The 13281-nt window shown below is 42.6% G+C and overlaps 1 protein-coding gene across 3 annotated transcripts in view; it reads left to right on the top strand.

Annotated features, from left to right (window-relative positions):
* The window catches only part of unc5db (unc-5 netrin receptor Db), a 249586-nt gene that overhangs the window by 139595 nt on the left and 96710 nt on the right, over positions 1 to 13281 (top strand). For all 3 annotated transcript variants that reach the window (XM_055011601.1, XM_055011602.1, XM_055011600.1), the window contains 3 exons: positions 462 to 565; positions 11740 to 11920; positions 12655 to 12822. In XM_055011601.1, the coding sequence (XP_054867576.1) occupies positions 462 to 565; positions 11740 to 11920; positions 12655 to 12822 (453 nt within the window). The remainder of the gene's footprint in view (positions 1 to 461; positions 566 to 11739; positions 11921 to 12654; positions 12823 to 13281) is intronic.

Genomic DNA, 13281 nt, shown 5'->3' with positions numbered 1-13281 from the left:
GTTTCACTTCAAGCTCCACAGCTTTATTCCTGCATTTAGATCTTTTATATCCAGAGAACCACTCATGGTCCTAAGGATCCATGAAACCCATTCATAACTGATGTTAGAATTTCAAAGGCATGTTCCCACTTTGCCAACTTAAAGGTTTTCCACGGATAACTGCAGCGCAGTAAGCTATCAAAGGGAGTTTTGAAAATGGCCCAAATAGGATCCGTCACCATCGTGTGCACATGAATGATCAGAGCAAAGCTTGCACACTTCATCCATCCTGTGTATCCTCCAAACCACCTTGTCAACAGATTATCCAGCGCAGGGCCATCGGATCCTCTCCATCCTATGAGGCTGTAGTGGGTTTTGAAGGTCGTGGCGTGCAGAGCCGGGTGCAGGCTGCTGGAGGGGATTGAGGCCAGACTGACCGTGACACTTGACACCTGACAGCTGCCTCTTATCTCCCCACACAGACCTGAGGAAAAACTTTGAGCAGGACCCCCAGGGGAAGGAGGTGCCAATCAACGGGATGATCGTTCTGCACTGTCGCCCTCCAGAGGGAGTGCCTGTGGCGGAGGTAAGGCCGCCGCTCCTCGGCTCCTCCTCTGCTGAAAGAGGAGAAGCTTATACTCCCACTGAGCAGAAAAGATCCGCATCAGGGCGGCAATCCTTATTCTGTGAGTGTAACTCCGTGCCACTCACAGTCGATTCTACCTTCAGCTCTGCTTTCTCTGACCTTTAAGAGATTGATATAGTTGAGTTTCGATACCAGCGGTAAGTGCACATAAATATTGAGAGATGAAGGCGTTGGTTCCAGAGTGGAGGAGCTACCTCCAGACGGAGAGCAACACAAAAAGCAACATCAAATGTATGCACATCCTTTACACACACATGTATAATATATCAGTACGATATAAACATCAGACACTCAGGGATTCAGCTCACAGCAGCATTAGTCCTGAGTTCAGGAGAAACATCTGCCTTAAAATAGGTCAGGACACAGAGTGAATGGTCCAATTACAGCTTCAGGGACTGATTTAAGGGAAGGAGGGATGCTGCTCTTTCTCCTCCTGGAGTCTGTAGTTTGATCCGTCAGCTGCCACTGTGTGCTGATATAGAATTCATAAAGGGAATCTGATGGTGTGTCTGCTGGGTGGACATCCACATCTGTGCTTCACTGCATCTGAGAAATCATTTACAAAAGCCAAAATATATTTTTCAGTTGTCTGGAATCTTGGCTGAGTTCATTTACATGCACACCAGTGTCCCATTTTCCCCTCTGAGGTTTTTCCTGGTGTGGATCATATATCACACCGGCTATGAGAAAGTTGATTACTTTGGGTCTAATATGATCCAGGTTGCTGATCTTCTGCCGCACTGCAGGTTTCTCTTGCTTTGACTGTTTCTCAGACAAGAAATCTGTCATCTTGGTACCAGCTGGGGTATGATCGCTTGTGGCAGTGAACAGAGTTGGGCTTTTAGCTGTAAAGATTCAGCTGCATTTACCCCTTTAATGATTAAACTTCTTAATGTGGCCAATAGAAGATAAGAGTGACGATACAATTCACTGCATTACATCTACATTTGAGGTGTCTCTCATCTGTATTGTTAAATGTGATGAAACACACTGATCTGTATGGTGTTGCTGAACTTTGGTTTCTATTGGTTTCTCACTTAATTTTCCAATAAATGCAGTATATGTTTATTATCACTATAAAAATAACGTCACGGTAGAGGATTTTATCCACTGGTCGATCCTGTAAACCTGGCTCCAAATCTGATGTCTTTCTTTTTACCTTTAAATGTCCATGACTAAATGAGACACATCAGGGTAAAGAGATGTCTGTAGTTGTTCTTTTTCACAACTTTAAGACATGAACACTCGTCAGGACTGTGTAGGTGTGCTTTGATTAGGTTTGTTAAACGGTAATTACACAGTAATCAGACAGCACAGAACTTATCCTCAGATTCAGATCCAGATGTTGCTATATCGGTATGTGGTAATTAAAGTTGTGCTTCCACCAAAAGACCTCTAAACTTTTAGTTCTACAAACTAATGTCCAAGAAGTTTTCAAGAAAATCCCAGCCAAGATTATACAAGTTAGTATCAACACAATGAAGCAATGCATTGGTGGAATTTTCTGGTAGACTTTTTTGTTTAGAACTAATTAGTTTGTCTTCTCACCGGTCACATAGTACTAGACCCCTCCACAGAATTTCATGTAGTTCTTGGTTTCACTAATTGAGTTCTTTTCAAGTTGCCGTGGTGACGCCATCACTTTTCCCACTTCAAACCAGTTAAAGAGCAAAAAGAAAAAAAACATGACTCTCTTGTGTTAAATGGTCAAAACCAAACTTTGGCAGTATATAGACTTCTTGTACTGTAGGACTGTAGAGTTAAAAGCTAACAGACTTCAGGAGCAGTTAAACCTTTGTTCTTCTCATCCACACACCAACGTCTGTGGTGAAAGAACTTTAATTCAAGGTGCCCACCTTCAGCTTTGTGTCTCTTCAGGAACCTGGGATTTAACTGCAAACCTTGTGATTAGTGGACAAGCCTGTATGTCGCATCACCGTCCAGGATTCCAGCTGAGATTGTCAAAGACAGGACGACTGTTTTACCATCTCAGAGGGAACGTGATACAAGTCAGACCTGCATTTAGTTCAGTGGGCTGAAATAGAAGTTTCTTGGCCATAATAAAAGTCAATGAATCAGGTAGTCGAGCAAGATAATAAATAATTAGACTTCTGTCATTTTTCTCTGTCATTTTTTTCTCGTATTTTTTATCATTTCTGACCCAAACTTGTAAAGCAGGGGTGTCCAACATGCGGTCCGCGGGCCAAAACCAGTCCTCCAGATGGTCCAATCTGGCCCTCAACGTGTAAAAATTACAGAGAAGACATTAACTGCAGATTGTAAATTAGTAAAATTATAAATCTAAAAGAATTTCTGGACAAATTGTTTTGATCATAAAGTAAAATATTATAATGCTCATTGTTATTTTGTCACTTTGTGTCTCATTTTTGTAATATTTTGTCTTGTTTTTGTTGTTTTTTGTCTGAGTTTTGTCATTTATCTCATGTTTTTGTCGTTTTGTGTTTCCTTTTTGTCTCGCTTGTATTTTTCGTCTTATTTTTCTCATTTTGTGTTTCGCTTTATTCATTGTTTTGTGTATCGTTTTGTGTTTTTTTGTCTCTGTGTAATTTTTTGTCTCGTTTTTGTCATTTGTCCATTTTTGTCGCTTTGTAACATTTTTGTCGAATTTTTTGTCTTTTTTCTGTTTTGCTTCGTGTTATTTGTCTCATTTTTTGTAGTTTTGTGTCTCATTTCTGTAATATTTTGTCTTGTTTTTTGTTGTTTTTTGTCTTTTCTTGTCCGACTGTTGTTGTTTTGATCGTGACTAAACGTTGTGTTCCTTTGTCGACACTCTGTGATCTGGAAGTTGTAATGTGGAAATGATAAACTGATTTAAATGATTAATTAAAACAATAATACAGATTAATCAATGATGAAAATGATAATTATTGTAGTCTGACTTTGCGAACCAAGCATCTCTGTTCGGGATGAAATGAACTGCAGTGTGCTGACAGATAACATCCAGCACGACTCAAGAGGCAGAGTGGGAAAGGGCAACAACCAGATATGAACATGTGACACCTGTTTTATTTGGACACATTCAAAGCCAGCTGCAGACCACTGCCCCCATCTTATCAGCCCTGAGGTAAATAATAACTCACCAAACACACGTTCTTCTCCAAATGCCCATTAGCCTCATGCCATTGTTGGTGCAGTGATAATCAGTGTGAACAGTGCATGCGTAAACGATGTGTGCAGAAAACAGATTTAGGCAGAGGTCAACCTTCGGTCCTGCACCGTATAAATGATTCAGCATGAAAATGGAGGAGTGATGTCATTCCAGCGCCGCAGAAGCCACAGCGGGGATAAAAATAGTGGAATCTGAGTGGCACCGACTGAATCTCCCATCTAGTCTTTTGTCAACACAAATGAGCCCAGCCACAAGAGATGGGAGTGAATAATGTAGAGAGCACGGGGCAAATATCCTGAGCCCAGTCGATTCCAGCGCACCTCGTCCATGAAATATTGAGGTGGCGTTCATGAGTGCGCTGGTATGAGGTTTCAGAGAGCAGAAAGGATGCTGCCGGAGCAAACAGGCCCAACAGAATGTGAGCTGTGGTTTGGAGTGCAGCTCAGACACTGTGTTTGGAAATAAACCCCATCAGCACGGATGTCAGGGTGACCCAACGAGTCTCCAGTCACTCACTGGAATCATTTAGTATCATGTGGTTACAGCAGTTTATTCAAGCTAAAGTCTGACGCTAAGTACAGATGTCTTCTCTGCTCTGCAGCTCTTTAGTTCCATGAGGAAAGAAACTCACCTTCATTTTATTAATCCAGTACATGCAGTGTTGGCACAAACTGGATGTGAGATTATCAATACTGAATTACTCAATTTATATTCATAAAATGCCAAAAATTAAAGATTTTTCTTTTGCTTTTGTTTCAAAAATGATCAAACCGTTCCCAATTTATTACGTGACAAACAAAAGCAGCAGAACCTCACACAGTTTTTGGAATTGTGCTTCTGTTTGCTACCACACTGAATCTGAAATGAAGCAATCAAGGTTTGATTGAAGTGCAGATATTCAGCTTTAATTCAAGGGGTTTGAAAAGCATTTCATGAATTGTTTGGAAATTACAGATGTGTTTTTACAGCCCCAGATGGGGCCACTGGAAATCTCACCCAAAAATACAAAAACTAGAACTGAATTTCAGGAAATTCTATGATGCTGAGGTACAGAGGCTTGTTGAGGTCAGCATGAGAGTTAGGAAATCTCACTTATTAAGTATGTGATGTGCTCAGACAGATACAGGTGCAGCTGACATTTTGGTTATTAGGGCTGACATCTAGCAAGAGTTCTTGTGGTGTATTTTAGGGGAAATGATCACATACAGGCGAGACATACATTTCCAGTTTCCTAAAAAACTGAAAATTCTGTCCATGTGTGACGGCAGTTTATCAAACCATAGCTACTGATGGCACACGACAAGGTTTTATCATCGTTATTCTGCAACTCACGGCCATAGTAGTTATTTTATGAGTTAGAGAGGTCACATTCTATCATGCATCCATATGCATGTTCATTTCACTGCTGGAACTATCCTTTTTCTAATTATAATTTCACAATAAGAGGCATCTGGTAAAGATGTGTTGGTTCTGTTTGCAGGCTGACAGGAAGCTTCACAGATACAATGCAGGAAACTGTAAAGACAGAAGGAGACGGTGTTCCCAGTTGAAGAGTAAAACTTCCACCTCCTTTTTAAACATGTTCCTGCTTTATTGCATTTTATGTTCTTTTTTTATGTATGCAAGTTACTTATTTTGTGTTTGTGTGTATTTAAAGTATTCGAGATTAATATACAGTAATAGTCAGCACCTATAGAAGAAAAGGACGCCAACGGTGCTTGAGTCCTTTGTTTGAGTCCTCTGAAACCCAGCACACACAGTACTTCCTGGCTGTAAAATTTGACAGTTTAACCTCTTGATCAAACATAAAATCAACAAACTGAAAGCAGTCAGCTACCTCTAGAGTGACAGAACAAAAGCAAAGTGCTAATCAAACACTTGTAGGCAGTTTTCTGTAACAGAAAATGTTGCACTGAAAAGGAAAATGGAGCACCGCATTTATGCAATTAAAAATATTCCCTATAGGCAGAGCAAGTCTTTGACATCTTTTTTTTGTTTCCTTTAATGATTTTCCAACCTTTGATGTCAGCGCTGTAGGCCTCAGTAAATCCGACGGCAGCGTACAGTATATTACAGTAATTAATCATTAAAAAAAGAGGGAACACAAGACCTTTACATGATAGCCGAGGTCACCGTAGAATACTAAACCCCAACGATCCCAATGATAAAAGCCGAAGAAGTCTCAGCGTGAATGACAGGTTTGTGCTTCAGAAAACGTTGCTTTTAGCGTTTCTCCTGAGCGCCATGCCTGCCACAGCACCGCCATCCCCGCTCTTCTCTAACCGCCTCTCTGCAGTATCTTCAAGTCACAGCTCTCCAAATCACTTCCACACCATGTCACAACAGCTGAGGCAGAAGTGAGACGGCGTTCTGTGGAACCACCGTTTGTGAAGCACACACTGGCATCTTTACAGGCTGGATTGACCAGGTTGTACTCAGGAACACGTTCAAGGAAAAAAAAAATAAACTCAGTATAAAAGGCTTTGTTGCAGGAATCTGAATACCGACATGGAAATTACATTTTAGCTCTGGTGCCACTTAGACTGCAGAAGTATAACCCCACGTATATATATATATATATAAAATAACCTTAAAACTGCACTAATCTGTACTTTTTATGTCATCAATGGATCAAATGACTAATATGGTAAAAGGGCTGTTTGTAGTGACGACTCCTACCGACAGACAGATGATCATGGAGCTCATTATCACCCAGTTCTTCAACTTAATGCTGACGTTGCTGCATGTCTGTGGTCTGTGTAAATAACTTCTATTCATCCAACCTGTTCCTGATTGATTTTATTACATCAGAGAGGAAACAAACTGTTTGATGGAACTGAATGTGTTGATTAACTGAAGTGCAGCTAAACAGGTTTGCAGATTTAATGCAAGAACTGGAGAGACAGAGACGCTTCTTACAGCTGATTTAAATCCAAACCTGCCCTGGCGCAGGTTACCTGTGTTACCATGGTGATCTAGCAGGTTGAAAAAGAGACACCTTTGTGTCTTTCTAAAGCAGGGGTGTCCAACATGCGGCCCACGGGCCAAAAGCGGTCCTCTAGAGGGTCCAATCCAGCCCTCAAAGTGTAAAAATTACAGAGAAGACATTAACTGCAGATTGTAAATTAGTAAAACTATAAATTTAAAATAATTTCTAGACCATGACAAGTTGTTTTGATCATAAAGTAAAATACTAGATTGCTCATTATTCTTTTGTCATTTTGTGTCATTTTTGTAATATTTTATCTTGTTTTTGTCGTTATTTTGCCTTTTTTTGTCTGCCTTTTGTCATTTGTCGCATGTTTTTGTCGTTTTGTGTTTCCTTTTTGTCTCGGTTGTGTTGGCTGTCCATTTTTTTTGTCACTTTTGTCTCATTTTTTGTCTCTTTTTTGTTTTGTTTTGTGTCGTTTGTCTCATTTTTCTCATTTTGTTTCTTGCTTTTGTCGTTTTATGTCTCGTTTTGTAATGTTTTGTCCGGTCCACTGGAGATTAAATTGGGCTGAATGTGGCCTCTGAACTAAAATCAGTTTGACACCCCTGTTGTAAAGCTTTAGGCTCAACACATGTTGCTTACCCACTAATTGGATGTAAAATCTAACATTCACTTGACCCTCTGTTACAGTTCCACCTCATTGCAGTTTGCAAATTATTTTTCCAATTTCTGATCCTTTCAGAGCGTTTAGTTCCACCAGGCGGTAGGAAAAATCATCTAAACCTGAATCTGTTGTGTATGATGCAGTGTGTAGAATCAAAATGTTGGAACATCTGAATACTAAATCTGTTCTTATTCTGGTCCTTCCAGCATCCTGTAACGTAGAAGGAGCTGCCTGTGGTGAATAACGCTGAGAGAACAATCAGTTGTCTTTTCACCTTCCAGTGATTCAGTGGGGCTTTTTCACTGCTTTGGTTTTCCTACAAACATTATCCTGATCAAGACTGTTTTCATCCACAAGAGGCAGCTTTTATTTATTTATTTTTTTTCAAAATAAGTTGCTCGGATACATTCTCTGTTCGATACCAACCTGCAGCAAATAAACAGACTAGCTATTGAACATTATGAAGCATTTAGACTCATGGTAGACAAAACAGACATGGCAAAGAAGTAAAAGTACTTCATCAGGTGCCCAGAAACACACTTCAAATAGATTCTACTGTGTAAATAATCAGTTGGTTCATGACAGCTTCACATGTCACTTTAAATCCATTAACATGACAGATGAACATCCTGAACAGGTCATTTTAATAAACAGAATATGTGCAACCTCTGTATAGATCAGCATTAAGTCTAAAACCTGGACTCCCTGCATGCTGTAGAAAAAACCTCACTCTGATTGGAGTGTGAATTGTTGCTCTGTATACCGTTTCAGTGGAATAAATCTGCTGAATGCGACTGAAAAGTAAACCTCTATAACACAATAGAGCAACTGTGAAAATGGTCTGCACTTTAGACTAGTTGAGATGCTGTTAAATCAATAGCTATTGTCTCTCCATCCTCACAGAACTCTTCTTTGTCAGACAAACTGAGTCAGACTTTAATACCCAGACATCTTCAGACGTCCATTCAACAGTTCATCAACAGAAAATTGCTCACTACAGCGTTAGCAACAGAACAGGCACAGGAACATTCTCAAAAATGCCTTCATATCTCCCATCCAAAGAGCAGACGCTGTCATTTGCTTACGGTTAATAGAATGTACCAGCAGCTTATTTGTAATTTTGTTTCGCTGCTCCCGATCCAAAACCAATCCTCCACTCATAGTTCTCAGATATCAGGGGTGTGAATGCAGAGCAGATCTTTTAACTCAGGGAGAAAGGAGTCCATGAGAACCCTGTATAATGAGTTTCTTTTGAGAGGTTACTCTGAGAGAAAGTGTGAAATGAACAGCCAAACAGGAAGCCAATTTCAACTTCTCTGAATGAAAGCCTTTAATCCGAGATGAATCCCTTGATCTGCAGTAGCTCAGGTAGACAGGCCGGCCGTGGCACAAAGGCGAGGCAGCTAAACGCTCCTGCACCGTGATACAAGCTGTTCTCTGCTGAGCTTCACAGAGACACTGCCATGCTATTCCAAAACAAGTTAGCATTTAACTCCATCCCACCTCCTGCCTTTCCTGCACTGTTTCTACTCTCAGATCGCTGCTCTGTTTCTCTCTTATAGGTCAGAGAGACTCTCCTAGAGAGACGATGATGAGCTTCATTATTAAGCCAAGCAATTACATCCCTCCCAGTCCAGGCTGGAGCCGGGAGCTCCTCTATTTATTTCGTTAAGATAAGACAGATCGAGGTGGAATAGTAATGCGGTGCCACATAGCTGGGAGGGGAGGATAGGTGGCATTTGGGAAGCAACGGGGGAGGAGCATGGGGGACCCAGGCCCTCTTTGTGTTCTCCTCGTATCTTTTCTGATTAACCTCCGGAGTCGGAGTGTGCCGCTGAGCCACTGATAGCTCCACAGACTCTAGCTGCTGCTGTCCGTATGAACACACCGAGCCCTGCTGGGTTCAGAGCGTCTCTGGGTGTGCGTGAGGGACAGCAAGTGTGCCTTTCTTTGCATGTGCTGCTGATTGGTTACAGGAGGATCCATCGGACGGATTAGCTCCATGCTCTGCGGTGTCACTCCTGATATGCTGCTCAGTGGGTCCCGTAAGCCCTCTGCTCCCCGGGGGTTCGAACGCCTGGTGGAGAGGCTTAATCCATGTAACTGTGTTGATGAGATACTCAGCAATTAAAAAGTTCTGCCCCCCATGCCGGCTTCTCCACACGCAGCCCAAAGATGCCAACAGGACAGGAGATGGTGCTACGTTGTGACAACCAAATGTGACTCAGCAGGCAGATTATTTGCTCCTCACATCACTGAAGCGTTTGTTCTGAGTCACCTTGACATCAGATGACCATTAGACCCGGGCGGGGTGGGTGATGAGGCAGAGCAGAGGGGGGAAGTGTCGGCGGGCGAGGTCTTGATCGGCGCTCTCTTCATAAGTCTTAATGATGGCCGCGGTGTCACCTGTTTACATTGCTCCTCTGTCCTCTAATTGCCCCTCAACCACCACACTTCTCAGCATCTAATCATCAGCAAATGTCATGTGAATGAGCTGTGTGCATGTGTGGACCTGGCCGCTGTGCAGGGCCGGAGGAGGTGACCTTCAGGGGAGGTCTGGGTAATGAAATCACAGGGAGGAAGCCCTGATGCTGGAAACCCCTCCGTCAAGGCTGACACTGATGACCGCATCCTAATTGAAACAAATGTGCCAATTAGGAAATTCATTTCTCACATCCTCTGCCACACACTCGCTGGGCTAATTTGTGTTTGTCCCTTCATCTTTTTTTCCCTCCCTCCTCTCTCTCTCTCTCTCTCTGTCTTTTCTTCTGCTCAGTGAATCTTTTCATCATTGCCCAGGGCTGTTAGTAGCAGACAGACAGCTAATGTGCAGCGTGGCCCCAAACACTGAGGGCCAGCTTGTGCCACACGTTAATTGCCTCTTTCAAGTCACAGATTTACCAGGATAAAGCTGAAATAAATACATAAAAAGGAGGCGGGTGGGGCAGTGAGAATGGGTGCCACCGCTTGTGTCACCCATTCAGTGACAGACGACTTTAATCAGGAGAAATTAGACTCCATCCCCTGCTTCCCTGTCTCTCTATTTCCTTATCTGTGATGGGATGCCAGGCGCTTAACCTCTGACAAAACCCGCCACTGAAGGCCAGTTTTTAATTGTACAGAAGGATCTGGGGGTCTTTGAAGATCGGCTTCTGAGTTTTCTTCAAGGCAAATGGGAAGAAATAAAGGCTTCAGTCGCTGCAAACGCTCTGTGCTCCTCTCCGGTAAAAACAGAAAATCCCACTCCTGCCTAGAGTGGTACAGTCGGTTCAAATAGGTGTGAAAAAAAACACTGAATGTGAGAAATGATTACTGTGTTATGATGTTCGTTATCATTTTTATTCGTGTCAATATATGCCTGCTATCCATCATCCCTCTGGTCTGTGTGTCATTTCTATTTACCCAGTGTTTGCATGCCACAGGCGCTTCCTATTTGCATCCAGCATGAGTGTTGTTTATTATAAAGAGTGCCTGTGTGCTTCCTATAAATCCATCAGCCCGGCCCATTCTGCTAAGCTATGAATGTAATTTGCAGATGCAGCGATGCAGCTCCCGTACCAGGGTAGGAGCAGTAAAGCGTCACTAAGTTTGTAATTCATAATTAGTTTTGCTCTCTGTTGCTAGTAATTGGTTATAGTGCTTCTTTTGACTGTCTAATGGCTTCAGCGCTGCTGCTTTTGCTGCCTAGTCGTGGCTAATCAGCAGGGTGGGGCTTGGAAGGTGCAGCTGACCAGCAGTTATGAGTCTCGCTGGACTGAATCCAATTATGAGATCTGCACTTAGAATGTAAGAATTTAAGGATCAGTAGGATCGAAACAAATGACTAGATGTTCAGTGAATTTATAGCTACTGCGATAGGCAGCACTTGTAGAATCGTAGCGTCCTCTGGCTACACTGTTACTGAACTCTGCATCTTTAACATGAAACAATCATGAAAAAGAGAAGCTGTAAATTAGCGTTAGAATACTTTTGTTTTTAATTGTTGCAAAGGACTGAAATTACTGAAGATTAATATTACGATCTGTTTACTTACGTTTATTTATGACTTACTTATTTTTTAAAATTTTCTTTAAAGAACACGGTGCACTTCTGCATTTTAAGGTGTTTTCTGCTAAATCTGACAGGTTTCTATGAGTCAGGTGGGCCCAGTGCTGTAATACTTGTTATAAAGTACAAATCTACCAGTCCAGCTCCATTATCCCAGTCTCCATAGAGATCAGCACATCCTGGCTGCTGTACCTTGTCCTTTATTTGACTGTGCTATAATGCAGTTATAGGATCGGGATGTTCTCGTAGCCTGAAGTTGTGACTGCTTCACAGTTCTTAAATAATGCATGTTTGATTACATTTTTACATGCGCCACCTCTGCCATTATCTCCCTCGTGCAGGTGGAATGGCTGAAAAACGAAGAGCTGGTGAGTTCCCTGACTGACGACAACATCGACACCCGAGCCGACCACAACCTGATCATCAACGAGGCGCGCCTGTCCGACTCGGGCAACTACACCTGCCTGGCCAGCAACATCGTGGCAAAGAGACGCAGCGCCACGGCCACTGTGATCGTGTTCGGTACGCCCTTATACTGCCTGTTCCAACACATCGCAGAATCCCGACACAGTGTTTACATGGCACTTCAGATCAATTTGGCCTCCTGCGCCCCCGTACACAAGTGATTAAGAGAGCCGTCTGTGTTTCCACTGAAGAGCAATGTTTCCTCTCTATTCCAATGAATGTATTATTCAAAGACTCAATTTACTGCCTCTCATTTAAAATCAATGTGTACTTTATGAAAGGAAATAAGCCACTGTGTCTTAATCTCGTTTAAAAGGAGTGTTGCTTATTAAGTATTTATTTGCCAGAGGCCCTGAAATGTGGGTTCGCCAGCTTTGATAGCCGAACATTTAGCTTCCAGACGCGTTAGACGGAGAGATCACAGAGTAAAGTGCTTCAGTCACAGCGCTAAATGGTCGAGTCCAACCTGTCCAGTATGAGTCAGTGTCGCCCTTAGAAATGGCATTCCCGTGTAATGGCTGTTTTCTTTGCTTTCACACACCTTTATCTTAATCCAAGAGCAGGGAACATTGAGCTGGCAATTAGAGAAGAGGGAGCTGTATATCCAGCACGGTGACGGCGCTGTGCTCAGTCTGCTGCTGGCGTTCCTGCGTTGCTGCCTTACAGAATCATTAACAACCCAGCTCTCGTTGGAGTGTTTAACTATGCCGGACTCGTGTAGAAGGTACTGTGTGTTTTTGTGCACTCACTCTCCCTCCTCTTCTCCCCTCTAACTGTGCTGGGCTATGCAGTGAACGGCGGCTGGTCCCTGTGGACGGAGTGGTCGCCCTGTAACGTGCCGTGTGGGCGGGGTGTCCAGAAGCGATCTCGAACCTGTACTAACCCGGCACCTCTGAACGGCGGGGCTTTCTGCGAGGGCATGTCCGTGCAGAAGATCACCTGCAATGCACTCTGCCCAAGTTAGTTCCACTTCTGAGTTCCGGCATTAAATTAAGAGAGAAAAGTTACTTTTCTCAAAGTGTCAGAAGTTATTAATACTTGACTGAGGATAATTAAGCTCAACAGGCTGCCAGGAAAGTGAAAACAGTCTTTTTTTCATTTCATTTTCTCATGATATTAGCAGATGACAACCTATTAATTATCACTTCTTGCACAATTTTTCTTTCTATGTTTTAAGGCTCTGCACTATCACAGTGTGTCACCAGCAGCAACACTTCAGACATTTATCCATCGCTGATGTCTAGAGTGACTCAGATGACTTGAATGAGCTTAAATTCTTGCCTCATTAGCATTGCAGACAGCCAATAACACAGACTGCAAGGGACAGATGCAATATTGACCTGACGATAGCCCTGTACTGCTGGACCGATTACGCTCCAGAAAGAGAGAGGTGCTACAAGGAAGAAAATACAAAAAAT

Source organism: Amphiprion ocellaris, chromosome 6, assembly GCF_022539595.1.
Source record: "Amphiprion ocellaris isolate individual 3 ecotype Okinawa chromosome 6, ASM2253959v1, whole genome shotgun sequence".
NCBI classification, from domain to species: Eukaryota; Metazoa; Chordata; class Actinopteri; family Pomacentridae; genus Amphiprion; species Amphiprion ocellaris.
The sequence above is the reverse complement of the archived record's forward strand: the minus strand, read 5'-3'. Positions and strand labels throughout refer to the sequence as shown.